General features: G+C 46.8%; 2 protein-coding genes and 2 long non-coding RNA genes across 31 annotated transcripts in view; 3 read left to right on the plus strand and 1 right to left on the minus strand.

Moving 5' to 3' along the window:
• LOC144582638 (uncharacterized) overlaps positions 1-27,190 on the minus strand; it is a 37,596-nt gene extending 10,406 nt beyond the window's left edge. Inside the window, exons 1-6 of one of the 5 annotated variants that reach the window (XR_013535749.1) lie at positions 26,475-26,604; positions 18,292-18,422; positions 18,016-18,136; positions 10,866-10,957; positions 7,147-7,284; positions 3,561-6,262 (exon numbers count right to left, since the gene is read on the minus strand). This is a non-coding gene — a long non-coding RNA (uncharacterized LOC144582638). Of the gene's footprint in view, positions 1-3,560; positions 6,263-7,146; positions 7,285-10,865; positions 10,958-16,601; positions 17,028-18,015; positions 18,137-18,291; positions 18,423-25,092; positions 25,488-26,474; positions 26,605-27,058 lie in introns of those variants that run through there. The other 4 variants (XR_013535752.1, XR_013535750.1, XR_013535748.1 and 1 more) reach the window with 4 other exon arrangements.
• LYZL6 (lysozyme like 6) lies at positions 9,018-18,694 on the plus strand. Of its 3 annotated transcripts, XM_035300800.3 has the most exons (6): positions 9,018-9,307; positions 13,422-13,526; positions 14,312-14,538; positions 15,473-15,631; positions 16,529-16,607; positions 18,362-18,694. In XM_035300800.3, the coding sequence occupies exons 3-6, from the start codon at positions 14,400-14,402 to the stop codon at positions 18,429-18,431; spliced, it is 447 nt and encodes a 148-aa protein (XP_035156691.3). In that variant the 5' UTR covers positions 9,018-9,307; positions 13,422-13,526; positions 14,312-14,399; the 3' UTR covers positions 18,432-18,694. The 3 variants fall into 3 exon arrangements, with proteins under 3 accessions (XP_035156691.3, XP_035156689.3, XP_035156690.3); XM_035300798.3 differs by lacking the exon at positions 13,422-13,526; XM_035300799.3 differs by lacking the exon at positions 13,422-13,526 and having other exon boundaries at positions 9,018-9,163.
• On the plus strand, positions 20,835-24,817 carry LOC144582639 (uncharacterized). Its single transcript, XR_013535753.1, has 2 exons — positions 20,835-21,087; positions 23,429-24,817. It is a non-coding gene; the product is annotated as an uncharacterized LOC144582639 (long non-coding RNA).
• The window catches only part of RDM1 (RAD52 motif containing 1), a 40,702-nt gene continuing 39,349 nt past the window's right edge, over positions 26,424-27,776 (plus strand). For 12 of the 22 annotated variants that reach the window (XR_013535737.1, XR_013535740.1, XR_013535741.1 and 9 more), the window contains exons 1-2: positions 26,424-26,584; positions 27,230-27,409. Coding sequence is in view for 8 of the 22 variants with exons in the window: in XM_035300795.3 (XP_035156686.3) it covers positions 26,438-26,584; positions 27,230-27,409 (327 nt within the window). In the remaining 14 variants the exon portion in view is untranslated. Of the gene's footprint in view, positions 26,585-26,697; positions 27,410-27,776 lie in introns of those variants that run through there. The other 10 variants (XR_008481581.2, XR_008481583.2, XR_013535744.1 and 7 more) reach the window with 3 other exon arrangements.

The raw sequence follows: 27,776 nt of genomic DNA on the forward strand, positions 1-27,776 counted from the left end.
TCCCAGCACTTGGGAGGCCAATGCGGTTGGATCACTTGAGGCCAGGAGTTTGAGACCAGCCTGGCCAACATGGCCCATCTCTACTAAAAATGTAAATTTTAGCTAGGTATGGTGGTGCATGCCTGTAATCTCAACCACTCAGGTAGCTGAGGCACAAGAATCGCTTGAACCCAGGAGGCAGAGGTTGCAGTAAGCTGAGATCATGCCACTGCACTCTAGCCTGGGCAACAGATCAAGACTCCATCTCCAATTAAAAAAAAAAAAAAAATCCTAAAGGGCCATGGTGGCAATTTAGCACCTCAGGGATAACTTACTGGTTTAGATCAGTTATTGGTGGGGGGTGGGGATGTATGTGTGTTAAAATATACACAGCAGGGGCTGGGCAAGGTGGCTCAAGCCTGTAATCACAGCACTTCCAGAGTCTGAGGAGGAGGAGGAAAAGGAAAAAGAGAATAAAAAGGAGGAGAAGAAGAGGTGGGCAGATCACTTGAGGCCAGGAATTCGAGACCAGCCTAGGCAACATGGCAAAACCTGTTTTGTTCTACAAAAAATACAAAAAAAAAAAAAAAAAAAATTAGCCAGGCATGGTAGCCTGTGCCTATGGTCCCAGCTGCTCAGGAGGCTGTGGCAAGAGGATCACTTAGGCTGGGGAGGCAGAGATTACAGTGAGCTGAGATCATGCCACTGCACTCCAGCCTAGGTGACAAAGTGAGATCCTGTCTCAAAAAATGTGTGTGTGTGTGTGTGTGTGTACGTATACACACATAACAGGGCCAGGCACAGTGGCTCATGCCTATAAACTCAGCACTTTGGGAGGCTGAGGCAGGAGGATCACTTGAGTCCAGGAGTTTGAGATTAGCCTGGGCAATATGGTGATATCTTATGTGTTTATCTCTATAAAAAATGAAACAAAAAACGATTAGCCAGGCATGGTGGTGTCTGCCTGTGGTCCTAGGTACTCAGGAGTCTGAGGTGGGAGGGTTGCTTGAGCCCAGGAGGTTGAGGCTGCACTGCAGTGAGCTATAATATCACCACTGCACTCCAGGCTGGATGACTCTAAAAATATATATATATTTATGTATATATACAAAGCATATATATACATAAATATATATGTACAATTTACCATTTAAAGCATTTTAAGTGTACAATCCAGTACATTCATATTGTTATGCAAACACCACCACTAACCATCTACAGACTTTTTTCATCATCTCAACCTGAGACTTTGTACCCATTAGATGCTAACTCACCATTCTCTCCTCCCCCAGCCTCTGGTACCAAGTATTCTTCTTTCTGTCACTATGAATTTGACAGTTCTAAGAATTTCATGTAAGTGGAATCACATAGCATTTGTCCTTTTGTGACTGGCTTATTTCACTAGCATAGTGTCCATGCAAGTTGTAACCTGTTTCAGAAAGTCATTCCTATTAGTCATTAGGCTGACTAACATTCCATTGTCTGTATCTGCCATATTTTGTTTATCCAGCTGTCCACTGATGGACATGTGGGTATCTCCCTTTACTCGCTAGCCAGAGTTTGCAGATCTTGGCTTCTGTTACTCGCACCAAAAGCACCTGAACTTGGACAACAACCCATCAATCACCTGGGCAGGGACTCAGAGGAGCCCTATGTGCTTGCTGCCCTTGCTCCTCCACAGGGGCCAGTGGTAGCTGCTTTGGTCCCTCCCTAGACTGTGAGTCCCTGCTCCTTGATCCAGGAATTTCTCTGTACTCTCCTTGCTATCAGGAGTTACAACTAAATATGATCAAACTCCTTTCTCCAGGAGCTCCCAGCCTAGGGATGACAGAATCACTAGCATACAATGTAGTAAGGCCCAGGCCTTTGCTTGCAGAGGCCAAAGCTGACATGGGGAGGGGGTAGCAGGGCCTAGGTTGACAGAAGTCAGGACAACATCAGACATAGCAAAAAGTTTCAAAGTCCTTAGTTAGCACCAGGGTCAAAGCCAGGGAATCAGAGCTCAAAGGCCTAAAAAACAGGACCAGGCTGAAAACAGGAAGCTCAAGGCTGGGTTTTGGAACAAAATGTCATTGTCTTGTGTTTTGTTTTATTTTTAAATTCAGGAGGGCTGATATGCCAGTCTGAAACTTGACTAATTGAGATTCTACATACACAAAGTCAAATAAATCCCCATGCCAGCACATAATATAAAGCTTGCCAGAAACTCCTGATGGTTCGGAACTAAAAGAACTTTTCTCACATGCATTCATTCGTTTTTCTTTTTCTTTCTTTTTTTTTTTTTTTGAGATCGAGTCTCGCTCCATTGCCCAGGCTGGAGTGCAGTGGCGCGATCTCCGCTGACTGCAACCTGGGTTCAAGCAATTCTCCTGCCTCAGCCTCCTGAGTGGCTGGGACTGTGGGTGCCCACCACCACACCCAGCTAATTTTTTATATTTTTAGTAGAGTTGGGGTTTCACTGTGTTAGTCAGATGGTCTCGATCTCCTGACCATGTGATCTGCTGGCCTCAGCCTCCCAAAGTGCTGGGATTACAGATATAAGCCACTGTACCTGACCCAGTTGTTTTTCAAGAAGGGTATTCCTAGTCTTTTCAAGGTAGGTAGATAGATGGCTGACCTTAAACACACAAACGAGTACAGAAAGGACTTCAGTCATTCTGATATACAGAGTTTTCCAGCCCTGATCATCCTAAAGCAAATAAACCTATTATCTAACATCTTGTATGACTGACCATCTGCCTTGTAGAATGCAGGTGGCTGGGAACCGACTGGAACAAGAAGGGAAGAAAGTAAAGGAACAACTCTGGGTAGTACAAAGAGCATTTTACTGGGCGTCACAGAGGATGGATTGCATGTCCTCTTTCTACACAGCTGTCTTGGACACCATGAGGCCTTGAACCAGATGACTAGAGGTCCTGTAACTGGTTTCAGCAGGCCTGTTTGAAATATTATTAGGCCTTTGGGCCGTTCACTGTGGCTCACACCTGTGGTCCCAGCACTTTGGGAGACGGAGGCGGGTGGATCACGAGGTCAGGAGATGGAGACCAGCCTGGCCAACATGGCGAAACCTCATCTCTACTAAAATACAAAAAATTAGTCGGGTGTGGTGGCAAGTGCCTGTGGTCCCAGCTACTCGGGAGGCTGAGGAAGGGGAATCACTTGAACCCAGGTAAAGGAAGTTGCAGTGAGCCAAGATTGTACCAACTGCACTCCAGTTTAGCAACAGAGCAAGACTCTGTCTCAAAAAAAAAGAAATATTATTAAGCCTTCTCAGATGGGTTACATGAGCACATATTTTCTTCCCATGAAAGCATATATGTGCTTGCACATATGAGAGCAACTATTGAGGGTCATCAGCAGCCTGAGTTGGCACATGGGGACAGAGTTGATGCAATGGTTTAAAAGTACTGTCTCCATGCCAGGTGCAGTAGTGTTCTATAGTCCCAGTGACTCAGGAGGCTGAGGAAGGAGGATCACAAGCCCAGAAGTTCAAGGCTATAGTGTGCCATGATTGCACCTATGAATAGCCACTGCACTCCAGCCTCGGTGACAGAGCAAGACCCCCTATCTTTTATTTAAAAAAAAAAAAAAAAAAAAAAAGCTTTATCTCCAAACCTTGTGGCTTCTCAGTCAATCCACAAATCTGTATTTACCCTCCCTGGTGCAGTGCACCTGGCAGACGCATCTGAGGACTTCTGGGTAAAGATCCCCTCCTCCTGGAAGCCTCCTCTCACTCACCTGCAGTGCCCCTGTTCCTTGCTCCGCTGCCTTCAGCCTTAGCTCACTCTGGTCCTGGAAATGACCTATGCAGCCAGGCCTAAGAGGTAAAATGTTCACCTCTCTCCCTGTCATATGCCCTGGAGCCCCTTCCTGGAAGGCCTGGGGCTGCGTCCTCTCTGGGGCCCCAGCCTCTTGTAGCATGCAGAGGTGGGCAGTGTTTGAGTCCCAACTCTGTTACTCACTGTGAGGTCTTGGGTAACTACTAATCCTCCTAAGCCTTGGTTTCCTCATCTGTAAAATAGATCAATAATAATGCCTACCCTCCAGTGTTGAGAGGATAAAGAGGCAATGTGAGAGAGTGCTTAGCAGATAAGGCTAATAAGAATAAGGCTCAATAGGCCTTATTGTTCCAGTATCTGACTTTTCTTTAGGGCCACAGAACCTAAGACAGGAAGGAGCTTCCTGTCATTGTGAAGATAAGGGAATTCAAGCCCAGAGATGGAAAGCCTTAGCGAAGGTCATGCTACAAACCACCAGCAGATCTGCCACTAGAACTGGAGGCTGTACTTTAAACAGAAGAAACCTCCAATCTATACAAGCTAAGGCTGGTATGAATATGCGAAAGATTGAGGTCATCTGACTAAAGAAGCAATAGTTCAAAGCCTGAGGCCTGCTTTTTGCATGACCTGGTCTCCCTGGAGAACCTGGCCTCCATTCAGGTATCTTCCGATTCCTACCAAGAGAGAGTTTGAAGGATTGGGCAAATGCAGAAAGGGACGTCAAATCTCTCCAGAGTCTGGTATTTATTAGCAATAGCCTTAACATTTCTGAGCCCAGTTTCTTCTTCTGTAAAATGGAGCTGATACCTTACAGGGCTGCTGTGACAACCACCAGCTTCAGGTACAGGAACAAACATCATAATAAAATGGAAAACAGCATTAATCTCTTAGCAGCCAAAGCAGGAATTCCTATCATAGTGGAAATAACCTTTGTTAAGAAAATGCATGAGTAACCCTGGTTAAGGAAGGACATTCCCCCAGGACATGGGGCTAACACTTCAGAGGAAGGGCTGAAGTTGTTTCAAGTAAACCAGGAGGAACCGGAGCCTTGCCCCTGAGAGCCAGAGGGGAGGGAGACAGAGTTGCTGGAGAAGGGAATAGAAGCTGTGCAATGAGCAGCAGAACTGCCTTCCTCCCTGGAGTCCTTAAAAGTGCCATCAATTATTTTGCTTCTTAGCTGGGCATGGTGGCTCACGCTTATAATCCCAGCATTTTGGGAGGCTGTGGCGGGAGGATCACCTGAAGTCAGGAGTTTAAGACCAGCCTGGCCAACATGGTGAAACCCCGTCTCTACTAAAAATATAAAAATTAGCTGGGCATGGTGGCGCATGCCTATAATCCCAGCTACTCGGGAGGCTGAGGCAGGAGAATCGCTTGAACCCAAGAGATGGAGGTTGCAGCAAGCTGAGATCATGCCACTGCACTCCAGCTTGGGCGACAGAGTAAAACTCTGTCTCAGAGAAAAAAAAAATGGAGCTGGCAACACCAGCAACTACAGGTTACTAGGAGAATTACACTGGTTAGTATACGTAAAGTACCTATATTAGGCCTGCCTCACAGCAGAGATTTAGTACTTAAGAGTTCCCTTCCCAGAGAAACACTGCTTGTGTCCTGCAAGTTCTTGCTGGAAGAAGCAAGACACAGTCAAGTGACGCTTCTCGGCTCCCACAACTACAACACAAAAGAAGCTGGTGGAAAAGGAATCATGTCATGAGCAGAAGAATCAAGAAATCATTTGAATCAAGAAACAGTTATTTCCACCCTTAGCACACACTCAGAACTTCCCCCTGCATTCTGACTAAAAAAGGAGTGTTCTTGTACAGACCATATGCATGAGGTTTCTCAGCCGAGCCACAGAGCACAGACGCCCAACCTGTGACTGCTTTCTCAATTCTCCTATGGATGATACACAACCGGCACCTCTCTGGATGCATAGGAGGGAGGTTAATCCATTACATCTACTGCTTATCTTAAGCCAGTTCAAAACACCTGTCCCAGAGGGCAGAGGCCACTTCTAATTTACCCTGCTCCCATCCAGGGCCCTTTGCACCTTAGTTGGGGGCTCACTAAATGTCTAATCATTAATTTCACACAAAGGCATGGGGGTGGGGGTTGAAGTCAGTGTGATGGGGCGCGCTAGCTGTGAGTGAGGGGATCAGTGCAGGGATGTGTCGCCTCTGAGATGACAGTTTAAGCTGGGTCCTGGAGTATGGATTTAGGTCCTGGAGTTCTGGATTGAGCTGCTGAAAAGCAAATGTTGCCTGACTTGATTTTAGGAAAATTAGTGAGCAGCGCCACCCAGTGGTTAAAAGTAACAATGACTAATCTCTCTGTGTGCTCACAGGGCTGGCTCGAGGTTGATCAGAAAAGCTCCTCATGCTGCCCACACCTTCCACCTTCCCACTTCACCTTGTTATTTCCCCTTTCAAAGAGAGGTGAGGCATTCAGTACACACTGAGAGCACAACAGTTAAACATCCTTCCTTCAAAGAGCTTTTCTTCCCCCTAAAAGTGAGAAGAGAGACCATACACAAACATACACATCATCGGATTCTATAATGAAGAATAAAGCAAAGTCAGAGTGATGGCAAGGAGTACACAAAACACCTTGGTACTGTTTGATAGGACCTACCAAGGAGAACAATTTTCTTTGGGAGGCAGAGATGGATGGATCACCTGAGGTCGAGTTCGAGACCAACCTGACCAACATGGTGAAACCCTATCTCTACTAAAAATACAAAAATCAGCTGGATGTGGTCGTGGACACCTGTAATCCCAGCTACTTGGGAGGCTGAGGCAGGAGAATCACTTGAACCCAGGAGGCAGAGGTTGCAGTGAACCAAGATGGTGCCACTGCACTCCAGCCTGGGCAACAGAACGAGACTGTCTCAAAAAAAGCACAATTTTAATAAGAATCTGACTAAAGTTCATATTAAATTTGTCACCTAGTCTGTGCTTCCGGCATGGGGAACTAAGCGCCTCACACACCTAACAAATTGACCATTCTGCAAGTCAAAGCCATCAACTCAGGACAAAAATTTAAAATATAACTGAGAACATGGGCGACTACACAAAAGTAGACAGATGTCGGAATAAACACTGAAAACTGGAACCAGCAACAGGCATTCAGGGAGTCTATTTTTTTGTGGCTTTGGCCTAAGGAAATGGCAGTTGCTGTGGTGGATGCCATAGGATTAACTAAAACTAAGAGAAAGTTTGTGGGCTGGATACGGTGGCTCACACCTGAAATACCAGCACTTTGGAAGACCGAGGCAGGCGGATCACCTGAGGTCAGGGGTTTGTGACCAGCCTGGGCAAATGGTAAAACCCCATCTAATACTACAAAAATTAGCCAGGTGTGGTGTCTCTACTAAAAATACAGAAATTACCTGGGCATAGTGGTGCATGCCTATAATCCCAGCTACCCAGGAGGCTGAGGCACGAGAATCATTTGAACCTGGGAGGCAGAGGTTGCAGTGAGCTGAGATCGCACCATTATACTCCAGCCTGGGTGATGGAGGGAAACTCTGTTTCAAAAAAAAAAAAAATAGAAAAGAAAGAAAGAAATTACCATTACCCGACTTTTCTCCACCTACAAGAGTTAGTCCTGTGTAAGCAAATAGTTGTAGTTTGCATTTTTATCTAGAAATAACTTACATTTTCCAGAATTCTCAATGAAAATTATTTGACTAGATTACATAAGAATTCATTTGAATGCCTACTATCCCTCCAGGATTTGTAAGTCAGTTAGTTAATCATATTTATGAGTTTTTAGTCATATCGGTAAAATGAATCAGGGGTTCAAATTAGATAATCTCTAAGATTTCTTCCAGCATTAAATTCTGCAATTCTGTAAGTTTGTATAGGGTCCCTGCCCATCTCTAGCATTAACTACCTCCTATGCATTTTCAATTATTAAATTATATAGACAAAATACAGACAGAAAACAATTTCAATGGTAATATGATCTGAGCAGTGATTGACACCTATATGAACCTTGTTTTATAAGCGTTCACATACCATCTTCTTATATTCAGTCCACAACCAGTAGATCAAATCTAATCTGTGGCCTATTTTTAAATAGCCCATTAAGTTAAGAATGGCATTTACATTTTTGAAGGACTGTGATGGAAAAATAAAAGAAACAAAGAGAAATATTCAACAGAGACCATATGTGGCCTACAAAGCCTAAAATATTTACTATCTGACCTTCCCTAAAAAAGATTTGAAAAGGTTGATGGGAACTCCTTGGCTTCAGAGTAGCCTGTCTTTGCAAGGAAATGTTGAAGAATTTAGTCCAACACTAATGCTACAGAAAAGGACCCAAGGTCCATAGTAAGTGGAATGTAATACACAAGTTCTCCAGTCATTTCCCAACTCTGTTTTTAACATCTCATCCAACAGTTTCCTCTGAATCCAATTAAATGTGTGTGTCATGCTTTTATTCTTATGCTTTACTTTTTCTTGTTTTCCTTGGACATGTTTTTCTTCTACTTCTTATAACTTCTTGAGTTGAATGCTGAGTTCATTTATTTTGTTTTGTTTATTGGTAGAAGTTTCTCCCAGACTTCCTTGGTGACTAATGATGCTGGGATATTGTGGCGTTCACAGACAGGGGACAGGTTCCGTTTCACAGGTGGTTGACTCGATGCTGACTATAACTGGCTCCTTTGGCTGCAAGTGACAGAAACCCAACTCAAACTTGTTTTGTGAGTACGGACATTTATCAAACCTCAGAATTGAAGGAAGGGGAAGGGTGGGTTTGGGTCCCAGAAAGGGTGGACCCTGGGACTGGAATCCTGTCCAGACTCCACTCTCTCCCTCTTCACAGAGGCTTAGCACCTCAGATGGGGCTGTGTCCTCTGGCCCTGCACACAAGGGCTTCCTGTGATAAGCTGAGCCCCTCCACTAGCTTCCACTTAGAAATACAATGCCTGGCCCACAAGCATTCCTATGCTTATGGGGGGTGATGGGGGCAGGGCCTAAGACTGGCAGTCCCCACTAAAACCCCATGAGGGAAGGAGTTCCCCCAAAGGTGGTGCTGTTCCCAGAAAGGAAGGGAACAGCCAGCACTCTCCACCCTGTCCCACCCAGACATTTTTCTCACAGATGTCACCTGTCATCCCAGTCCCAGCTGCTATTTCTGCCTGACTCTTGGCCAATTTGCAAAGGTTAAAGCCCGTGTATTTCCAAGAGATGGATGATGTCACAGAACTGAGGTTCCAGAAGGCTGTGGTGGCCCAGCACTCCTTCCTTCTTTAGAACATGAAAAGCTGTTAGTTGGGTAGGGCTGAAGCGTAGGTGGTGAGGAAGAGGAGGTTCCTACTGCAGACAGTCTTGTTCTACCATCCTCCCAGAAATCCCCGGGCCAGCCAGAACCCAGGGTCAGAGAGGGATGGGAGAAGGGTAAGCTGTGGAAGGGGTAGGAACATACCTTCTGGAACCACTGTCCTCCTTACTGAAAGGGGGTTAATGGGCAGGGATGGAGCTTCCTGCTTCCTGAAGCTCAGTGACATCTATCTCTGAGGGACCCTCTGGAGTCAGTGTGGGGTAGGTTGTTGTTTGTCTGAAATTCTAATCTAACAGGGCATCTTGTAAATTTTGCTTGCTTAATCTGTCAGCTCTGAGGGTAGGAGGATGGGAGAAGCAAAAGAATGGCTCCAAGCTCAGGCTGGTGTGGAATGAGTCTTGGATAGAACAAGAGACTGAAGCAGCCTCGTTGTCTAGGGTAAATACCAAGGTTCGTGGTCTCATGTTAAGGAGATAGAGGTCGCAGACACAGACACACACAGAGTGAGTTTGGAGCAGGTATTTAATAGGCAAAAGGAAAGAACAGCTGTCTATCATAGACAGGGGCCCCGAGTGGGTTCCCGGGTGGTAGTAAAAAATGTCAGGGTTTTGCTGGGTGCAGTGGCTCACGCCTGTCATCCCAGCACTTTGAGAGGCTGAGGCAGGTGGATCACAAGGTCAGGAGTTTGAGACCAGCCTGGCCAGCATGGTGAAACCCCGTCTCTACTAAAAATACAAAAATTAGCGGAGCATGGCGATGCATGCCTGTAATCCCAGCTACACCAGAGGCCGCGGTAGGAGAATTGCTTGACCTCAGGAAGCAGTTTGCAGTGAGCCAAGATCTTGCCACTGCACTCCAGCCTGGGCAACAGAGCGAGACTCCATCTCAAAAAAAAAAAAAAAAGTCAGGGTTTTATAAATGGGCTAGTGAGGGGGTAGCTCTTGAGGAACTAATGTCTTATCCTCTTAGGCCCCGACGGTTCATTTGGGACCCAGGAGTGCTATCTGTATAGAGCAGAGTTTTTAATAGGCTCTCACCCCATTCCTAGACCACACAGGCCAACTTTTAGTCTGTGTTTCTTTGTCTTGCTTATCTGGGAGGGAGAGTTTCTGTGTCTGTTCACCTACATCTTCTTGCAGCTGCAGGCACACCTCTCGAGTCTGCTTTTAGCTGCCCTATCTTAGTGTGCCTAAAGAAAAATGAATGTGGGGCTAGGCACAGTGGCTCACGCCTTTAATTCCAGCACTTTGGGAGGCTGAGGCAGGATCACCTGAGGTTGGGAGTTCGGGACCAGCCTGACCAATATGGTGAAACCCCATCTCTACTAAAAATGCAAAATTAGCTGGGCATGGTGTTGGGCACCTGTAATCCCAGCTACTTGGGAGGCTGAGACAGGAGAATCGCTTGAACCCGGCAGGTGGAGATTACAGTGAGCCAAGTTCGTGCCATTGCACTCCAGCCTGGGTGACAGATTCAAAAAAAAGAAAGAAAGAAAGGAAAAGGAATGTGCTTATTAAGGCCTACTGTTTTACCAGGCCCATTGTGTAAGTGTAAAGTTTGGTTATTATGCAGGAGACTTCCCCCACATCCTTCTGTGCCTGAGTTGTCTTATCTATTTTACTGTCTGCTCTTTCAGGCTGCTTGTTTTTAGAAGAAAAGTGATTTCCTTGAAGTGCATGAGGTTAGAAAGGGAGCTATCTTTGAGCTGGTTTTTGTTATAAGGAAAGTTTTCTGCTGGGGACTCACTTTACCCTAACTGTATACCTAAGTAATTTATTTCTGCCTCCTATATCAAGACCAGAGAAGAAACAAGCCCACCAGGGTAGTCATCTTGCCCAAGCAGAAGCCGCCGGCCACTTGAAGGTGGTGGATGGAAGAATTAGGGCCTCTGACCCGTCAGCAACATACACCTAGTTTAAGGGGAAAAACACACCTTCCCTCAGTGACAGAAACAGTCCCAGATTTTCAGATTTATTGAAAGGTTTTTTTTTTTTTTTTTTTGAGATCAAGTCTCATACTGTCACCTGGATTGCAATGGCGCAATTTCGGCTCACTGCAACCTCTGCCTCCCAGGTTCAGGCAATTCTCATGCATGAGCCTCCTGAGTAGCTGGGATTACAGGCGCCCACCACCATGCCCAGCTAATTTTTGTATTTTTAGTAGAGATGAGGTTTTGCCATGCTGGCCAGGCTGGTCTCAAACTCCTGACCTCAAGTGATCTGCCCACGTCAGCCTCCCAAAGTGCTGGGATTACAGGTGTGAGCCACCATACCCAGCAATTTTTTTGTATTTTTAGTAGAGACGGTGTCTCACCATGTTGGCCAGGCTGGTCTCGAACTCCTGACCTCGTGATTTGCCCACCTCTGCCTCCCAAAGTCCTGGATTACAGGCATGAGCCACCATGCCTGGCCAGTCTTTCAGTTTTCATGGCATTGGTCATTTTAAAGAATACAGGCCAGTTATCTTACAGATTTTCAGTGAGTTTGACTTTGATATTTCCTCAGGATTAGACACAGGCTCTGCATCCTTGGACAGAATACTACATAAGCGATGTGTCCTCCTTGGGAATCACATCTGGAGGCACATAATGTCCCTCTGTCCCTCATCGCAGATGTTAATTTGATTGCAAGGTCAAAATACTGTCTGGTTATTCACTGTATACTGTTTTGTTTTTTCTTTCTGTGCAACTAACAAGCAATCTGTGGGGAGACCCTATAAGATCATGGACGTATCCAGTTCTTCAGCAGGCTTCCCACCTCCTCAGATTAAGCATGCAATAGTGATTATTTCTCAAACTAAGCTATGATGGTAGCAAAATGGTGATTAATTTTCAACTCCGTGACTTCCTCCACATTTATCAGTTAGCCTTTTATTGTCAGGAAGAGGTCTCTGCTTCAGCTCCACAGTATGCATCTTTTTGTCAATGTATTATTATTATGGGCTCATGGATTCCTATTGCATTTAATATATAATCTGTTACTGTCATTTATTTTGATGGTCTAATTGTCCCAGATTACCTTGGAAACTATTATGCAATGGCTTCTTAGATATGACACCAAAGTACACACAACAGAAGGAAAAATAAATTGCACATCATCAAAATTTAAAACTTCGGGGCTTCAAAGAATACCATCAAGAAAGTGAAAGGCAACCCACAGAATGGGAAGAAATATCTGCCATATATCTGATGCTGGTCTAGAATCCAGAATAGATAAAGAACTCTTCCCACTCAGTAATAAAAAGACAACTCAATTTGAAATTTGGCAAAGGTTCTGAATAGACATTTTCCCAAAGATATACAACTGCCAATAAGCACATAAAAAGATGATCAACATCCATAGCCATCTGGAAAACGCAAATCAAAACCACAGGGCGATACCAGTTCATACCCATTACAATACCTTTTGTCAAGAAGACAGATAATAACAAGTGTTGGTGAGGATATAGAGAAATTGGAACCTTCACACACTGCTGATGGGAATGCAAAATGATGCAGCCACTTTAGAAATCTTGTAGGCCAAAAAAAAAAGAAATCTTGTAGGCCTCAAAAGTTTAAGCCTAGGTTACCCCATGACCCAGCAATTCTTCTTCAAAGAAATAAAAACATATGTCCACACAAAAACTAGTATGTGAATGTTCATAGCAGCATTATTCATGATAGCCAAAAATAGAAACAACCCAAATGTCCATCAACTGATGAATGAACTATGGTCTATTCAGACAATGGAAAATTATTCAACCATAGAAAGGAATGAAGTATCATTATGTGCTCCAACCTGAATGAACCTTGAAAACATTATGCTAAGTGAAAGAATCCAGATACAAAATACCGTATTTTATGTAACTCCATGTATATGAAATGTCCAGAATAGGCAAATCCCTAGAGACAGAAAATAGATTAGTGGTTGCCAGGGGTTGGGAGGAGGGGGGTGGGCAGTGATTGCTAAATGGGTGCAAATCCCTAGAGACAGAAAATAGATTAGTGGTTGCCAGGGGTTGGGAGGAGGGGGATGGGCAGTCATTGCTAAATGGGTGCAGGGTTTTGTTTTGGATTGATGAAAATATTCTAAAATCAAGTGAGCTAGTAGTTGCTCAACTCTGCAAATATACTGAAAACCATTGAATTGTACATTTTAACTGAATTAATTATATGATACATGAATGATATATCAATAAAGCTTTTATCAAAAAATATTGTTCCAGATCTGGCCATTTGGTGCCCCTTTGAGCTAGCTCTTGGGTGCATTTGACATGCCTCAATCTATATTTTGAGCAACACTTTTTACACTTCATCTTAGCCAAAAGGCCGAGGAGTGAGCATTTTTTAAATTTCTGGTACCACAAGATAATTCAGACATCTCTTTCCTGCTCCAGCCTGGGAATCAGCCATATTTCCTAGAGTCCCAGTTCCCCTTCTGTGTGGAATGTGAACCAAGATCTGGGCATTAGTTCATTTAATCATCACAACAACCCTATTAGGTAGGTATTAGCCTATCTTCATTTTACAAATGAGGCCCAGAAAGGTTGAGTATGTTGCCAAGGTCACATAGCAGCACAGGATTTGAAAGCCCTTGCTGGGGCCCTTGCTGTTCAACACACAAACACGCACACACACAATGTGAAAGTGAAGGTATGTCTACAGCCAGCCCACCAAGAATTGTACCAGGCAGGGTATGCCCTTGGGAAAAATCATGTCATGTGTCTGGGAGAATGGGGTTGTGGGGAGATTAATACCCAGTGTCCTGGCTCTCCTTCTAAAAGTACATGCTCAGATACACACACACACACACACACACACACACATGCTGTGAAGATGGTCTTCAGTAATCTCTTTTGCCAGCCTCAGTCCCCATCCTTATACTCAAATACTACCCATAGCTGAGCGCCCATATAAGAGGACCTACAGATGAAATAAGATTGGCCAGGTGTGGTGGTTCATGCCTGTAATCCCAGCAATTTGGGAGGCTGAGACGGGAAGACCACTTGAGGCCAGGAGTTCAAGACCAGCCTGGTCAACATAGTCAGACTCCCCATCTCTAAAAAAAAAAAAAAAAATGAACAACAACAAAGAAAGATTGGCCTTGGTTTCTAAATGTTGAAGCTCAGAAGTGAGTATATGGAGGTTCATGATACTATTCTCTCTCCTTTTGTAAATGTTTAATTTTCCATGATAAAAAAAAATCTATAAAATAACAAACAAGAGAAAAGAGATTGGAAACACCAGGTTGGAGCAATGAGTAAGGAAATCTGGCTGCCGTCTCCAGATTCCCCAGGCTCTCAGAGAAGATCAACAGAAAGTCTGCGAGGCCCTAAGAACCGTCAGCCTTCAGCTGCATCTCCTCCCCTCTGAGGATGACAAAGGTGTTACTCATCTACTTGGTCAGCAGCTTCCTTGCCCTAAATCAGGCCAGCCTCATCAGTCGCTGTGACTTGGCCCAGGTGCTTCAGCAGGAGGACCTGGATGGGTTTGAGGGCTACTCTCTGAGTCACTGTGAGTACCATCAGCCCCTCCCCTGCCATTTCTCCTCCTCTCCTAATCATGTCCTACATGGCCAGCTTCTTTCTCTCCTGTTCATCTTTCAAAGCCAAGTTCAAAAAGCAGCTCCCTTCAAGAAGCCTTTCCCAACACGCCATAATCATTCAACAGTTATTATCTGAGCACTTACTATGTACCAAGAACTGTTTTAGATGCAGGATATGTAGAGATAAACAAATTCTCTTCCCTCATAGGGTTCACATCCTAAGGGAATAGAGCAGCAACAAACACACTCATAAAGAAAGTACTGCCTGGTGATGATTAATGTTATGAAAAAGAATAAAGCAGGGGGAGCGATGGAGACACTGTTTAGATGAGGAAGTCAGGAAAGGCCTCTCTGAGGAAGTGACATTGGGCAGCACCTAATGAAATGAAGGACCTGGTCACTCAAATGTCTGTGGGAAAAACATTCCAGGCAGAGGGGACAACCAGTGCAAAGCCTTTATCCTCCTGCATGGAAGGGATAGCTCCCTTTTGCCCAGGATTTGTGTGCACCTGTCTTGCAACACTTTTGACCTTTTATCTTGCTTTGCGGGTTTTTTAGGTACATATTTTTATTCTTGTAATATAGGCCCCTTGAAGGCAGCATCTGTGTTTGACCCAACTGAAATGTCCCTCATTCGGCTTTGCACAGTTCCTGGCACACAGTAGGTGCTCAGTAAGTGCAAGAAGCATGAATAGATAGACAGATGAGTGGTTGTACCAATGAGTGGATAGATGGACCAAAGGATGAGAAGGAAAGTCAATGGAAGTTTCCAGACCTCTAGACCTATGTTGCCCCCCAGGCCTTGTTCCTTTTGTCTAATTCCTTGCCTCCCTTTCTCCTCCATCTCCCTTCTCACTCAGCTTGGTCTCCTCTAAATCCTGACTGTCTTCTCCCTACTCTAAGGGCTGTGCCTGGCTTTTGTGGAAAGCAAGTTCAACATATCAAAGATAAATGAAAATGCAGATGGCAGCTTTGACTATGGCCTCTTCCAGATCAACAGCCACTACTGGTGCAATGATCACAAGAGTCACTCAGAAAACCTTTGCCATGTGGAGTGTCAAGGTCTGGCCAGGGCCCCAGGGTGGGAGAGGTGAGAGGGGAGACCAGGCTCTGCTCACAGAACTTCTCTTCCCACCCATAGCCTGGGAATGGCCCCAGAGATATAGTTCAAAAAAATCAGGGAATCCCTTTACTGAGCAGAGGGTTGGACTAGTCTCCCTAATGCCCATCCAGTTAGATTCCATAGAGTCCTTGAGGAGGATCCAGTAAGGCTCTGTACACAGCTGCGGCAGTCATTGTTTATTGAGAGCATATTATACACTAAGCACTTTACACACTTCACTCATTTCATCCAACTTTCTTGCAGTAGAAACCATTTATGATCCCCGCTATACAAAACAGCAAACTAAGGCTCAAAAAAGAGAACCTGAATGCCAGACTAGAAGCCTCACAGGCTCCTAACCATTCCAGAGCACCATCTTCAGCTAATGGTCTGACCAAAGGCCACGTGCAAACTCCCTACCTCAGAGCTGATCCAGGAGGCTTGCCAGGCCCCATGACTCTGCCTCTCACCTCCACCTTCACACACTGACTAATGTCCCTGGCTCCTCACCTGAAGACCCTCACTCACTAGGCAGGACATACTCTATGGTATTTTGGCATTTCCTCTCCCTGGAAGCCTCCCACAAACTTTGGGTGAACCACCATCTACTCTGGTTAGGAAGAATAAAGGTGAACAGGCCCAAATCTCAGGCCTCTTGCTCCTTCTGCCCACACCCCCTTTCACCTCCAGCCTCTAGCAGCCATTGTAGGGATGTCTAAATGGGCCCCTGGGAGAGAGGCTTTGCCTCAACTGGAAGCCCCTGGTTGGCATAGGCCTGTGAAGGGAGGGACAGTGTCTGGCTCTATCTTTGAGACTGTCTTCTGTACCCTAACAGGTTTTCTCTTCCTCCCTTTCAGATCTGCTGAATCCCAACCTTCTCGCAGGCATCCATTGTGCAAAAAGGATTGTATCTGGAGCAGGGGGGATGAACAACTGGTGAGGAGGACACAGTGGGACTCAGTTCACGGGCAGAGTCCCACAAAGGAGGGCATGACAGAGAGAAGGGCAGTAGGCAAGGACTTACAGGAATGCCCTTGCAGTGTCTAGAAAGATGAGGGATAGTAGACAGGCTTGGAACTCTGAGTTAGAAGATGTGGGATCTGGTTCTTCTCTGATACTCTATTAAACAAAACTCTTCTGGTTGCAGTAACAGAAAACAACTTAAGCTAGCTGTGGGAAATTTATTCTGAGGACCAGGTGTCTCACTGAGCCCACTCAAGGGCTGCAGCTGGGCCTCAGGAAGAGCATGGAACCAGGGCTGGGTCAGCAAGTTTTTGTGGCAGGTTTCAGCTTCTCTTGGTGCATTTGCTTCACTACTCTCTCTGCAGACTTCTCTGCTCCACCATCTAAAGGGCTCTGCAAAGGTAATGGACTAAAGTTCTCAGCAACCACAGAGACTGGCTAGGCTCAGTCTCAGTCCAAGTTTCTGGAATAGAGAATCTGATTGGTTCCACTTGGACCACATGTTACCCCTTGGTCCAATCAACTGTAAGGATGCGAGGAGTTAAGCCATATAATTATGGCTGCCACAGGGGCCCTGTGACCATAATTGAGAACATTTTTTTATTTAAAATTCTGTGGCATGGTGCGGTGGCTTACACCTGTAATCCCAGCACTTTGGGAGGTCAAGGTGGGTGGATGACAAGGTCAGGAGTTCGAGACAAGCCTGGCCAATATGGTGAAACCCTGTCTCTACTAATAATACAAAAATTAGCTGGAAGTGATGGCAGGTGCCAGTAGTCCCAGCTACTTGGGAGGCTGGGGCAGGAGAATTGCTTGAACCCGGGAGGTGGAGGTTGCAGTAAGCTGAGATTGCTTTCCACCCAGGGCAACAGTGCGAGACTTCATCTTAAAAAAAAAAAAGTGGCGCTCATCAGCTGAGTAGACACCCACAAAGCTGTAATGGACATTGAGATAGTCACCTTTTTTTTTGAGCTTCAAAGTAGATATATAAGTAACACAAACAGCTGCCCCTGCAGGCGACTGTGAGGCAGTCCCTAGTAGGAGTCAAATGCCTTGCATACTAAAAACACGGCAGAAAAGAATGGGCAGTGATGATTATGCTAATCCTTTCTGGAGGGAGAATCAGTGGTTGCATCTGGGACTTTTTTTTTTAACAAGTAACTCTCAGCCCTGTAAAACAGTGCTCACCCCTTCAAGAAGAAATGAGGATTTAAAAATGTGGAAACAGCTGGGCGTGGTAGCCTACGCCTCTAGTCCCAGCACTTTGGTAGGCCAAGGTGGGCGGATCTCGAGGTCAAAATATAGAGACCATCCTGGCCAACATAGTGTAACTGCGTCTCTACTAAAAATACAAAAATTAGCTGGGCGTGGTGGTGCACACCTGTAGTCTCAGCTACTCTGGAGGCTGAAGCAGGAGAATCTCTTGAACCCGGGAGACGGAGGTTGCAGTGAGCTGAGATCCCCCCATTGCACTCCAGCCTGGTGATAGAGTGAGATTCCACCTAAAAAAAAAAAAAAGTCGAAATGTTGATCCAGGGAAGCAGGCAAACACCAGAGATGAGAGTTTAACAGGATTCATCAGAGGGGCCAGTGGAGGACAGACCAGAGAGCTAGCAATGAAGGGGATTCTGGGCATTGCTCTACATGGGAGACTTACCAAGAACTGGGTCATGTGGGTGAAGGAGTTACTGAGTGTGAGGCAAGAACCATGTCTTTTATCTCCACAGGGCAAAATGGAGGTTGTACTGTTCAGGCCGGCCCCTCTCCTACTGGATGACAGGATGCCACCTGGGATGAAACAGCGTGGGGGTGCACCATGGAGTCATTCCAAGACTTCTGTCCTCACTCAGGGATTCTTCATTTCTTCTTCCTATTGCCTCAACTTCATGTTATTTTATTCCCTTCCCATTTACAAGTAAAACTGACCAGAGCCCCAAGAATAAATGGTTTTGTTGGCTTCCTCCTTGCTCCCATCTGGACCCAGTCCCCTGGTACCTGTCTGTCATTTGCAAACTAAGAACCACAATAAAGAAATTTCTCTATTTTTTGAAATATTAAAGCACTCACTCTGCAAAGAATGTGTCAATTTTTCATTATTATACGAATATTTGAGTACCTAAGACTGTGGGAGTGTACTAGGTACTAGAAGGAAGATAAAACACAACTATTGTTCTTTAGGTGTTCATAATCTAGGTGGAGAAGCATGACATCCACAAACATTACAATAGATAATTAAATTTATAATAAAATCCATAATTATTGCTTTGAAACAATATCTGAATCCAAGTAATTTCTCCAAAGGACAATTATTTTGGAAGTAAAAGACAAAGCTCAGAAGCAGGCAATGGGTGGGGCTAAGAGTCTGGTATTGAGGTGGAGAAAGTAGCAACGAAATGGAGAAATAGAGGCAAATGCCAGTAACTTTGTGGTGCTTTGGGAGAATAGGATCTAGATGATTAAAAAAGGCTTCTCTGGACAGGATCTGGTTTGCCTGCAAGGTGCTGATGTGGAGTTGAACATGCTTAAAGAAAAGGCACAGTTGAAGGAATGTCCTGCACATAGCCACCATCAGTAGTGTCTGAACAAACTGGGGTTTTATTTTGGACCACTCATTTCTCTACCTCTGAGCCTTAACTGTTTCTATTATGAGAGGAGAGATTTGACTATTCAGTGGTTCCCAGTCTTTGTATTTCACAAGTCATAAAATGTAAAAAAATAAGTAAACCTGAGATTTCTAATTTTTATTTTTTGAAACAGAGTCTCACTGCATAGCCCAGGCTGGAATGCAATGGCACGATCTTGGCTCACTACAACCTCCAACTCCCAGGCTCAAGCAATTCTCCTGCCTCAGCCTCCCAAGTAGCTGAGACTACAAGTGTGTACTACCACACCCAGCTAATATTTTCTATTTTTAGTAGAGATGAAGTTTCACCATGTTGGCCAGGCTGGTTTCAAACTCCTGACCTCAAGCGATCCACCAGCTTCAGCCTCCCAAAGCGCTGGGATTACAAGTGTGAGCCACCAGGCCCGGGCAAGATTTCTAATTTTTAATTTTAATGTCCATGTAAGAGCATTGAAGCAACAGTCCTCTATTTATCAGCATCTTTTCATAAAACAATTTTTAGTATCAACATTATAGCGAGATCATACTTGTAGAAGAATGGAGTAGAATCTACTTTATTTTATGAAATTATAAAAAACCTGATTACATTTTCCATATTGTCCTCATTTTTTAGAATAGGGGCAAAAACTTTATCACAGTATGTGTCTGAGGATCATTATTCAGAAACCACAAGAGACTTGTCCTGAAGGGTCTCTTCTGGCTCTGACACTCTAGGATTAAAATAAACAGCAGTAGGATCTGAAACTTCCTTTATAAAAATTACAACATATCTGACCTAACTGACTCCATCTTGCTTCTAACCTCCAAGCTGCGCTTGCTCATTCCTGGGCACAGGCCAACCTAACTATAAGAAGAATTTTTACTGTTTAACTTTGAAACAAAGATAATAGTCCCTTCCTGAAATAAACTACCTCCTTGCTTGGGAGTCAGATCTTTGTAAAACTAATGAATTAACCACAAGATTAGAAATTATGGCTCAGGAATTCTGTAGCCAGAGGCCACAAGATTCCTAACCTCCCCAGTTGCTGCCATACTAACATTGCCATAGTCTCAGCAGTGCACCAAGATATAAGTCTCCAGTTGTCTGAGATAACTCACAGAATTCTTCGTCCTACCTCCAAGACGATCAAGGAGTGTGGACACAAAGGTGAGGTTAGAGCTTAAGTTTCATAAGCGAAAGAAGAAAGCTCTCTGCAAGCAGAGAGTGGGGGCCAGAATGGGTGCCCCCTATGAGGCTGGGTCCAGGGTTTTTACGGACTAGAAAAGGGGAGCAATGACTTAGTCCACCAGCTGTCTTGGAGAACTCAACTTGGCCAGGAGCCTTGGCCCAAGACCAGTCAGTGTTTGGAAAACTCTGCCCCTACCGCAAAATCTCTCTCTCTTTCCCTCCCCCACAAAGAGGCTCCCTTATCTCTCACTTTACATACCGGCCCTAGCCCTCCCGCCGCCCAGCTTCCCGCCGCCCAGCTTCCCGCCCAGCAGTTCAAACTGACCAACAGTTGCCCACCACCTCGGCTTTTGGCTTCCCCACCCCCCAGCCCTTCAGCCCCCTATAAAACAACCCTGCCCCTCTGAGCGGCGCGGCCATTTTTCCTTTTCGTCCCGGCTGGCCTGCCCGGAGGCTCTTTCCTCTCAATAAAGCCTGAACTTAAGGAATTTCCTCTAGCCTGCGGTCCGGTTTTTTCCGAACGAGCTCAGTCTTCCCGCAGAGGGTAGGTCGGACAAATGGTGCCGGAAACCCGGGACGGGAGCTGGGGCCGTTGGCCCGGCCACGGCCCCCCTCCCCGACCTACCCAACACTGGCCCTGCCACCTCCACTTTCCGATTAAGGTAAGCCAAGTTTTTCTTGCTTTGCCTTCCCCCGCTTCCCGTCTCCTCTTCCTACGGCATGGTGCAGTTGCTCCCTCCGGCGTTCCGCACGGACTCCTTGCCTAGTCTCGGCCGAGCCAAGGTAGTCTTCCGTTCCGGCTCCAGGAGCCTTCCGAGGGACAGCCGCCAGACGGGGGACGCCCCTCTGACCGCTTCCCTTTCCCGTACTTAATTGTACTCTGGGGAATTTGCAACGAACGGGGACGCCTTTTCGTTGCATCTGCCCATCCGCGCCGGAGAGTCTGTAGCTGCGCCTGCCATGGGAAATTCGGAGTCCAAAATACCTCTGAGCACCCCCCTTGGGTGCTTGCTGCGAATTTTACCAAATTGGGATATTCCCAAACCCTCAGAAAGAAAAAGCTTATTTTCCTGTCCCAGGTGGCTTGGCCCCAATACAAACTCAGTAACCAGTCACATTGGCCCCCGACTGGCACTTTTGATTTCAACACCCTCCGAGATCTCGACGATTTTTGTCGCCGCGCGGGCAAGGACAATGAAATTCCTTACGTCCAGGCTTTTTGGGACCTCCGTACCCACCCCAACCTATGTTCTTCCTGCTCCACCTACCAAATCCTCTTATCTCGAACCCCCCATAAATCTTCCTCCACTACCTCTCCCCCTCCCTACTCCTCACCGGAGGATCTGCCTGAACATCTGTCCTCTCCTGCCAATCTCAGCAACCACTCGCCATCAACGGCACGCCCTTCCCCCACTCCCTCTGCACCTCCTACCTCAGAGGCCATGCCTCGCTCTTCCTCTACTCCCTCCGAGCCCCCTCCCTCAGAGGCCTCACTTCCTCTTGCCTCTCTGGTGGCGGCCCACACCCGCTCTCACCAGCCAGCTATCCTGGCCCCACTCCGAGAAGTAGCAGGCGCAGAAGGTTTAATCAGGGTCCATGTTCCTTTCTCACTCCAAGACCTGTCCCAAATTGAGAAACGTTTAGGATCCTTCTCAGCCAACCCATCCACCTATATTAAAGAATTCCAATACCTCACTCAAGTATAAGAAGCCCTAGTCCGGTACACTCAACTAGATCCAGCCTCCCAAAACGGGGCCACTGTATTAGCCTCCCATTTTATCTCCCAATCAGCACCCGACATAAGAAAGAAACTAAAGAAAGCAGAAGAGGGGCCAGAGACTCCCATCCAAGACCTGGTAAAAATGGCCTTTAAAGTATTCAATGCCAGGGAAGATGCGGCTGAGGCTGCCCGCCAAACTCGCATGAAGCAGAAGGCTGCCCTCCAGACCCAAGCCCTAGTGGCGGCTCTAAGGCCGGCAGGGAACCAGAAGCCCAAGGCCGAAACCCATGCCCCTCCAGGGGCATGTTTCAAATGTAGAAAGGAAGGACACTGGTCCCGAGCCTGTCCACAACCACGGCCACCAACTAAGCCTTGCCCTATCTGTCGGCTCCCGGGACACTGTAAGTCAGACTGCCCCAGCTTCCCCAGCGTGCCGGTTCCTCAAAACAGACACACTGGCGTTACGCAGCCGGCGGTCACCCTCAGTAGGGAGGAGCCTGCTTGCCAGGAGCCGACCTCCGAGGGAGCTCCGTTCCCCAGTCTACTAGGGCTGCTAGATGACTAGCGGGGCCCTGGCTTTCCGACTCCGGTTACCCTCGCCGAGCCTAGGGTCACAAGACATGGGGGCTACCTACTCCGCACTTCCTTCTTATTCTGGCCATCTCACCCCTTCCCAGGTCTTAGTCATGGGAATCGATGGGACCCCGAGTATCCCCTATCAAACCCCACCACTCATGTGCTCATATAACTCCACTCCCTTCACCCACTCCTTTTTAGTAATCCCCACCTGCCCAGTTCCCCTTCTGGGGTGAGACATCCTTTCAAAGCTGAAGGCCGTCATAACCTTCCCCACCGCCAGCCCACACAGCCTTTTTCTCCTAGCCCTCAATACTCTGCCTCAGAACTCCAGACCCTCCAGTCTACCCCCGGGGTACAGTTCAAGGATGACTGGGCCTTCAAGCATAACCTCCTCATCCTCCCTGAAAAGCAAAGGTACCAGATAATCCAAGACATCCATAATTCACTCCACATTGGGCCTAAAGCCTTATACCAGTTCCTCAACCCACCTTTTCACCCCCACAGCTTCCTCAGTACCATATAGGAAGATCAGTCCTCATGTACTGTCTGCGTGAAAACTAATTCCCAGGGTTCCTGTCATCCCCGGCGCCAGCTTCATCAGCTACGCAGGTTCCTACCTGGCCAAGACTGGCAAATTGATTTCACCCATATGCCAAAGCACAAACAGTACCGGTATCTGCTAACCATTGTTGACACCTTTTCAGGCTGGATTGAAGCCTCTGAGTCTGCCGGGACAGTAGCCACTCATCTCATTCAAGACATCATCCCACGCTTTGGACTCCCAGCTACCATACAGTCAGACAACGGCCTAGCCTTTATCTCCAAAGTCACTAATGCCGTTTCTACCTCTCTAGGAATTCAGTAGAAGCTACATGCCGCCTACCATCCCCAGTCCTCTGGTAAGGTAGAACGGGCCAATGGCCTAATAAAGGAGCATCTGACCAAGCTCATGCTTGAGCTCCGCCAATCCTGGGTAACCTTACTTCCTATCGCCCTCACCAGAGTAAGAGCAAGCCCCCGGGGCCCATCACAGCTTAGCCCATTTGAGCTGCTGTATGGTTGCCCCTTCCTGCTTTCAACTCCCCCACCGCCAGAGACTACTCCTCTAGACGGCTACCTCCCCTACTTTACTCAGGATTAGGAGGAGGGGCACTAGTCCACTCTCACCTGGCCATAGCCCGACTGACCTCACAACTCCAAGCGGCTATTGATGACTCTACTGAGTCTTTAGCATCACTCCAACGACAGATCACCTCAGTTGCCCAAGTTGCCTTGCAGAACCGAAGAGCCCTGGACCTGCTCACTGCTGAACGAGGAGGGACCTGTATCTTCCTACAGGAAGAGTGCTGTTACTACATCAATGAATCCGGCCTAGTAGAAACCCGAATCGAGAGCCTCCAGAAACTCAAAACTAACCTGCAGAGTCAGAAGTTCTCGGCTGAAGCCACGGCGTGGTGGTCTTCCTCTATGTATACCCTCTTGTCCCCATTGCTTGGGCCCCTAGTAGCTGTTTGCCTAATCTTACTTATTGCTCCTTGCTTTCTACAGTTCCTATAGCGGCGCTTTCAAGAACTGACTCGAGTCACCATCCACCAGATGCTGCTCCAACCCTACCCTGAACGAGTGCAAGGAACAGACCTCTCCCCGAACATCCAGGCTCGTTAAGAAAAGAGACCTCTTCAGAACCCCCATCGACCCTTGTCAGCAGGAAGTAGCTAGAGAGACAACCGACGCCCCTGACCCCCTCTTTTTCTTTTCTTTAAGGAGTCGGGAATGTTTGGAAAACTCTGCCCCTACCGCAAAATCTCTCTCTCTTTCCCTCCCCCACAAAGAGGCTCCCTTATCTCTCACTTTACATACCGGCCCTAGCCCTCCCGCCGCCCAGCTTCCCGCCGCCCAGCTTCCCGCCCAGCAGTTCAAACTGACCAACAGTTGCCCACCACCTCGGCTTTTGGCTTCCCCACCCCCCAGCCCTTCAGCCCCCTATAAAACAACCCTGCCCCTCTGAGCGGCGCGGCCATTTTTCCTTTTCGTCCCGGCTGGCCTGCCCGGAGGCTCTTTCCTCTCAATAAAGCCTGAACTTAAGGAATTTCCTCTAGCCTGCGGTCCGGTTTTTTCCGAACGAGCTCAGTCTTCCCGCAGAGGGTAGGTCGGACAGTCAGGAGCTGAAAATTCTTAGATGCTGTTTAGCTTGGCCCAGGACCTATCAGCAGAGGCTGAAATGATGATTCTAGAGGCTGGACTTACAACCCCAAAAGGAGAGTTGCCCCAGAACCCACCAGAGTCCACTGTGCCCATGCCCACAAAAGGAGAAGCAACTTTGTCCTGGGAGCCTGCTAACTATACAAAGGACAAAGGGGCCTTATACCTTTATCTGAGTAAGCTGGAGGTTTGCGCAAGTTTTTATCCAAATGGGCCAGAGGTTTTTCCATCTGTGCAGCTGTGGGCATGTCTCCAGGCACAACACCCTATGCTAGTTCCCTTATGAGTGCCTGTAGCTTAAATTTTTTCCCAGGCTGCTTTTTATGTTATGTGTGGATGAGACACTGACCCTGTAGGCAGGGATCTCTCTGGGGACTCATCCATTGATTTGTACCCATGCTCCTTAAGGCAAGCTCACTAACTCCTTACAACATTACTATTTGTAAAGCCTAATACTGGTATTATAGGTATTTTTCAGACCCTTTATTCTGATGGACCAGTTGGCACCACTCAGATTGGCAAACTGGCTCCTCTGGTCTTGTGGGCCCCACCCAAGAATTCACTCAGCACAAGAACACAAGCTCTGACTCACTATGATTTCATCCTTGACCCAACCAATCAGCATTTCCTATTCCCTAACCCCTTGACTGCCAAACTATCCTTAAAAAAACACCAGCTTCCAAATTTTCAGGGAGGCTAAGTTGAGTAATTATAAAACTCCAGCCTTCTATTTAGCTGATTAGATGCTTATGAAACACTACTTCAATAACACTGTCTCAGTAAATCAGCTTTTCTGGGCAGTGGGTACGATGAACCCACCAGGTGATTATACTGCTCCACCACATAGCTGATTATGACACCTACTCCTTCTCAGACACCATCAGATCCAATGTTGGTGCCCTATTTGGACCTATTCTTTGATTTTTTTTTTCATTAATCTCTCCTCCTAACTCATACCTCCAAACTCGCACATCATCTAACCCCCACAAGTACACATACACAATTCACCAGAATCACGTAGGACAAATAGGTAATTCTTTTTAGGGATTTCATGCTAGACTGTTAATGGCTTAGTTAGTTATACCTTTTTTTTTTTTTTTTTTTTTAGACAGAGTTTCACTTTTATTGCCCAGGCTGAAGTGCAACGGCGCGATATCAGCTCACCGCAACCTCTGCCTCCCGGGTTCAAGCATTCTGCCTCAGCCCCCTGAGTAGCTGGGATTACAGGCGTGAGCCACCACGCCCGGCTAACTTTTGTATTTTTAGTAGAAACAGGGTTTCTTCATATTGGTCAGGCTGGTCTTGAACTCCCAACCTCAGGTGATCTGCCTGCCTCGGCTTCCCAAGGTGCTAGGATTACAGAAGTGAGCTACCACGCCAGGCCGAGTTATATTTTATTTGTGTATTTTAAACTCTTAAAATTCTTAAGTCGAAATATTGCATCTTTTGTGGTTATTTCCCACAAGCTCAGTAGGTGGTGCTAATACTTAGTGACCTAATCTCCTTCTGGAATGAAGATAAAACTGGCTGCTATAAACTTGTCCCTACCTTTCCATCCAGTCAGCTCATTTTGGGACTCTACCGTAAACATGCACTTGAATGGAAGCCCATTTCAGGGATCGTGGGCGTGCGGCCGGAGGAGCGGAACAGCCTCGGAGGTCGGTCCTAGGTAGTAAGCTGGAGGGAGCGATCCGACCGCCGGCCCCGCCCCTCGCACGCGCCATTTTTTTTTTTTTTTTTTTTTTAAGGAACGCGCGGGCGTGCCTTGCGCAGGCGCAGTGCTTGGAGCGAGCGTTAGCGGAGTTGGTTAGCGGATGGCCGTTAGCGGATGGCGGAGTTGGTACCTTTTGCGGTTCCCACCGAGAGTGACAAAACGTTGCTAGTGTGGGAGCTGAGCTCCGGACCCACGGCCGAAGCTTTGCATGTGAGCCGGGGCCAGGGAGGAGGGAGGGCTAGAGAAAGCCGCCCACCCGCGGACTGGGAGTTCCAGAGTCCTGTCTCAGCACCTCTCCTACCTCAGCCTCCGCTGAAGGATTCTTAATTCTAGAGGGAGACCCCAGCGGACAACTAACTACCCCCAACAGATTTTTAGAGTACCAGAGAGGTACCGCTCCACCGTCAGCACGTTTTACCTGCTAGTGCTTCTTAGAGTTTAGGATTTCGAGAGGAAAACCTGTGAAGTGGGAAGTGTTTTGAATCGCATGCTTCGCAAAGAGGGGTTTGGGAAATATGAGGGCATGCGTGGTTTTGTTTTCCGGGCGGGAGATTTCATGCGCTTTCTTGGCGTGGGACCACCCCCACAGCATTCTCTGTTCACAGCATTTTCCCAGTTTGGCCTTTTGTATTCCGTCCGGGTCTTCCCAAACGCTGCAGTGGCTCAACCTGGTTTCTATGCCGTCATTAAGTTTTATTCAGCAAGGGCTGCCCACAGAGCCCAAAAGGCATGCGACGGGAAGCAGCTTTTTCAGACATCTCCTGTCAAGGTGGGTCCAAATATGGAATTCCTAGCTCCGCTGGAATGAAGTGCTGAATTCAATAATAGGTTAGCATTTGTCCAGCACTCTGGTTTATAGAATATTTTCAGCTGCATTGCCACACTGATCTTCCAGTTCTCTGGTTTTTTTTAGATGAAGAAACTCAAATTCAAGATGATTGAGTGACTTAAGGTTCCTGACAAGAGGCCGGACATGGTGGTTCAGCCCAGTAATCCCAGCACTTTGGGAGGCCAAGGTGCGCCAATCACGAGGTCAGGAGTTCGAGACCAGCCTGGTCAACATGGTGAAACCTCGTCTCTACTAAAAATACAAAAAAGTAGCCTGACGTGGTGGCGCACGCCTGTAATTCCAACTA

Source organism: Callithrix jacchus, chromosome 5, assembly GCF_049354715.1.
Source record: "Callithrix jacchus isolate 240 chromosome 5, calJac240_pri, whole genome shotgun sequence".
Lineage (NCBI taxonomy): Eukaryota > Metazoa > Chordata > Mammalia > Primates > Cebidae > Callithrix > Callithrix jacchus.

What these genes read in the sequence shown, in the direction of transcription:
- LYZL6 (XM_035300800.3), top strand. Translation starts at nt 14,400, where the DNA reads ATGACAAAGGTGTTACTCATCTACTTGGTCAGCAGCTTCCTTGCCCTA. An exon ending in TTGCCATGTGGAGTGTCAAG is followed by an intron (nt 15,632 to 16,528) that starts GTCTGGCCAGGG and finishes CCTCCCTTTCAG; the next exon opens with ATCTGCTGAATCCCAACCTT. An exon ending in GCAGGGGGGATGAACAACTG is followed by an intron (nt 16,608 to 18,361) that starts GTGAGGAGGACA and finishes TTATCTCCACAG; the next exon opens with GGCAAAATGGAGGTTGTACT.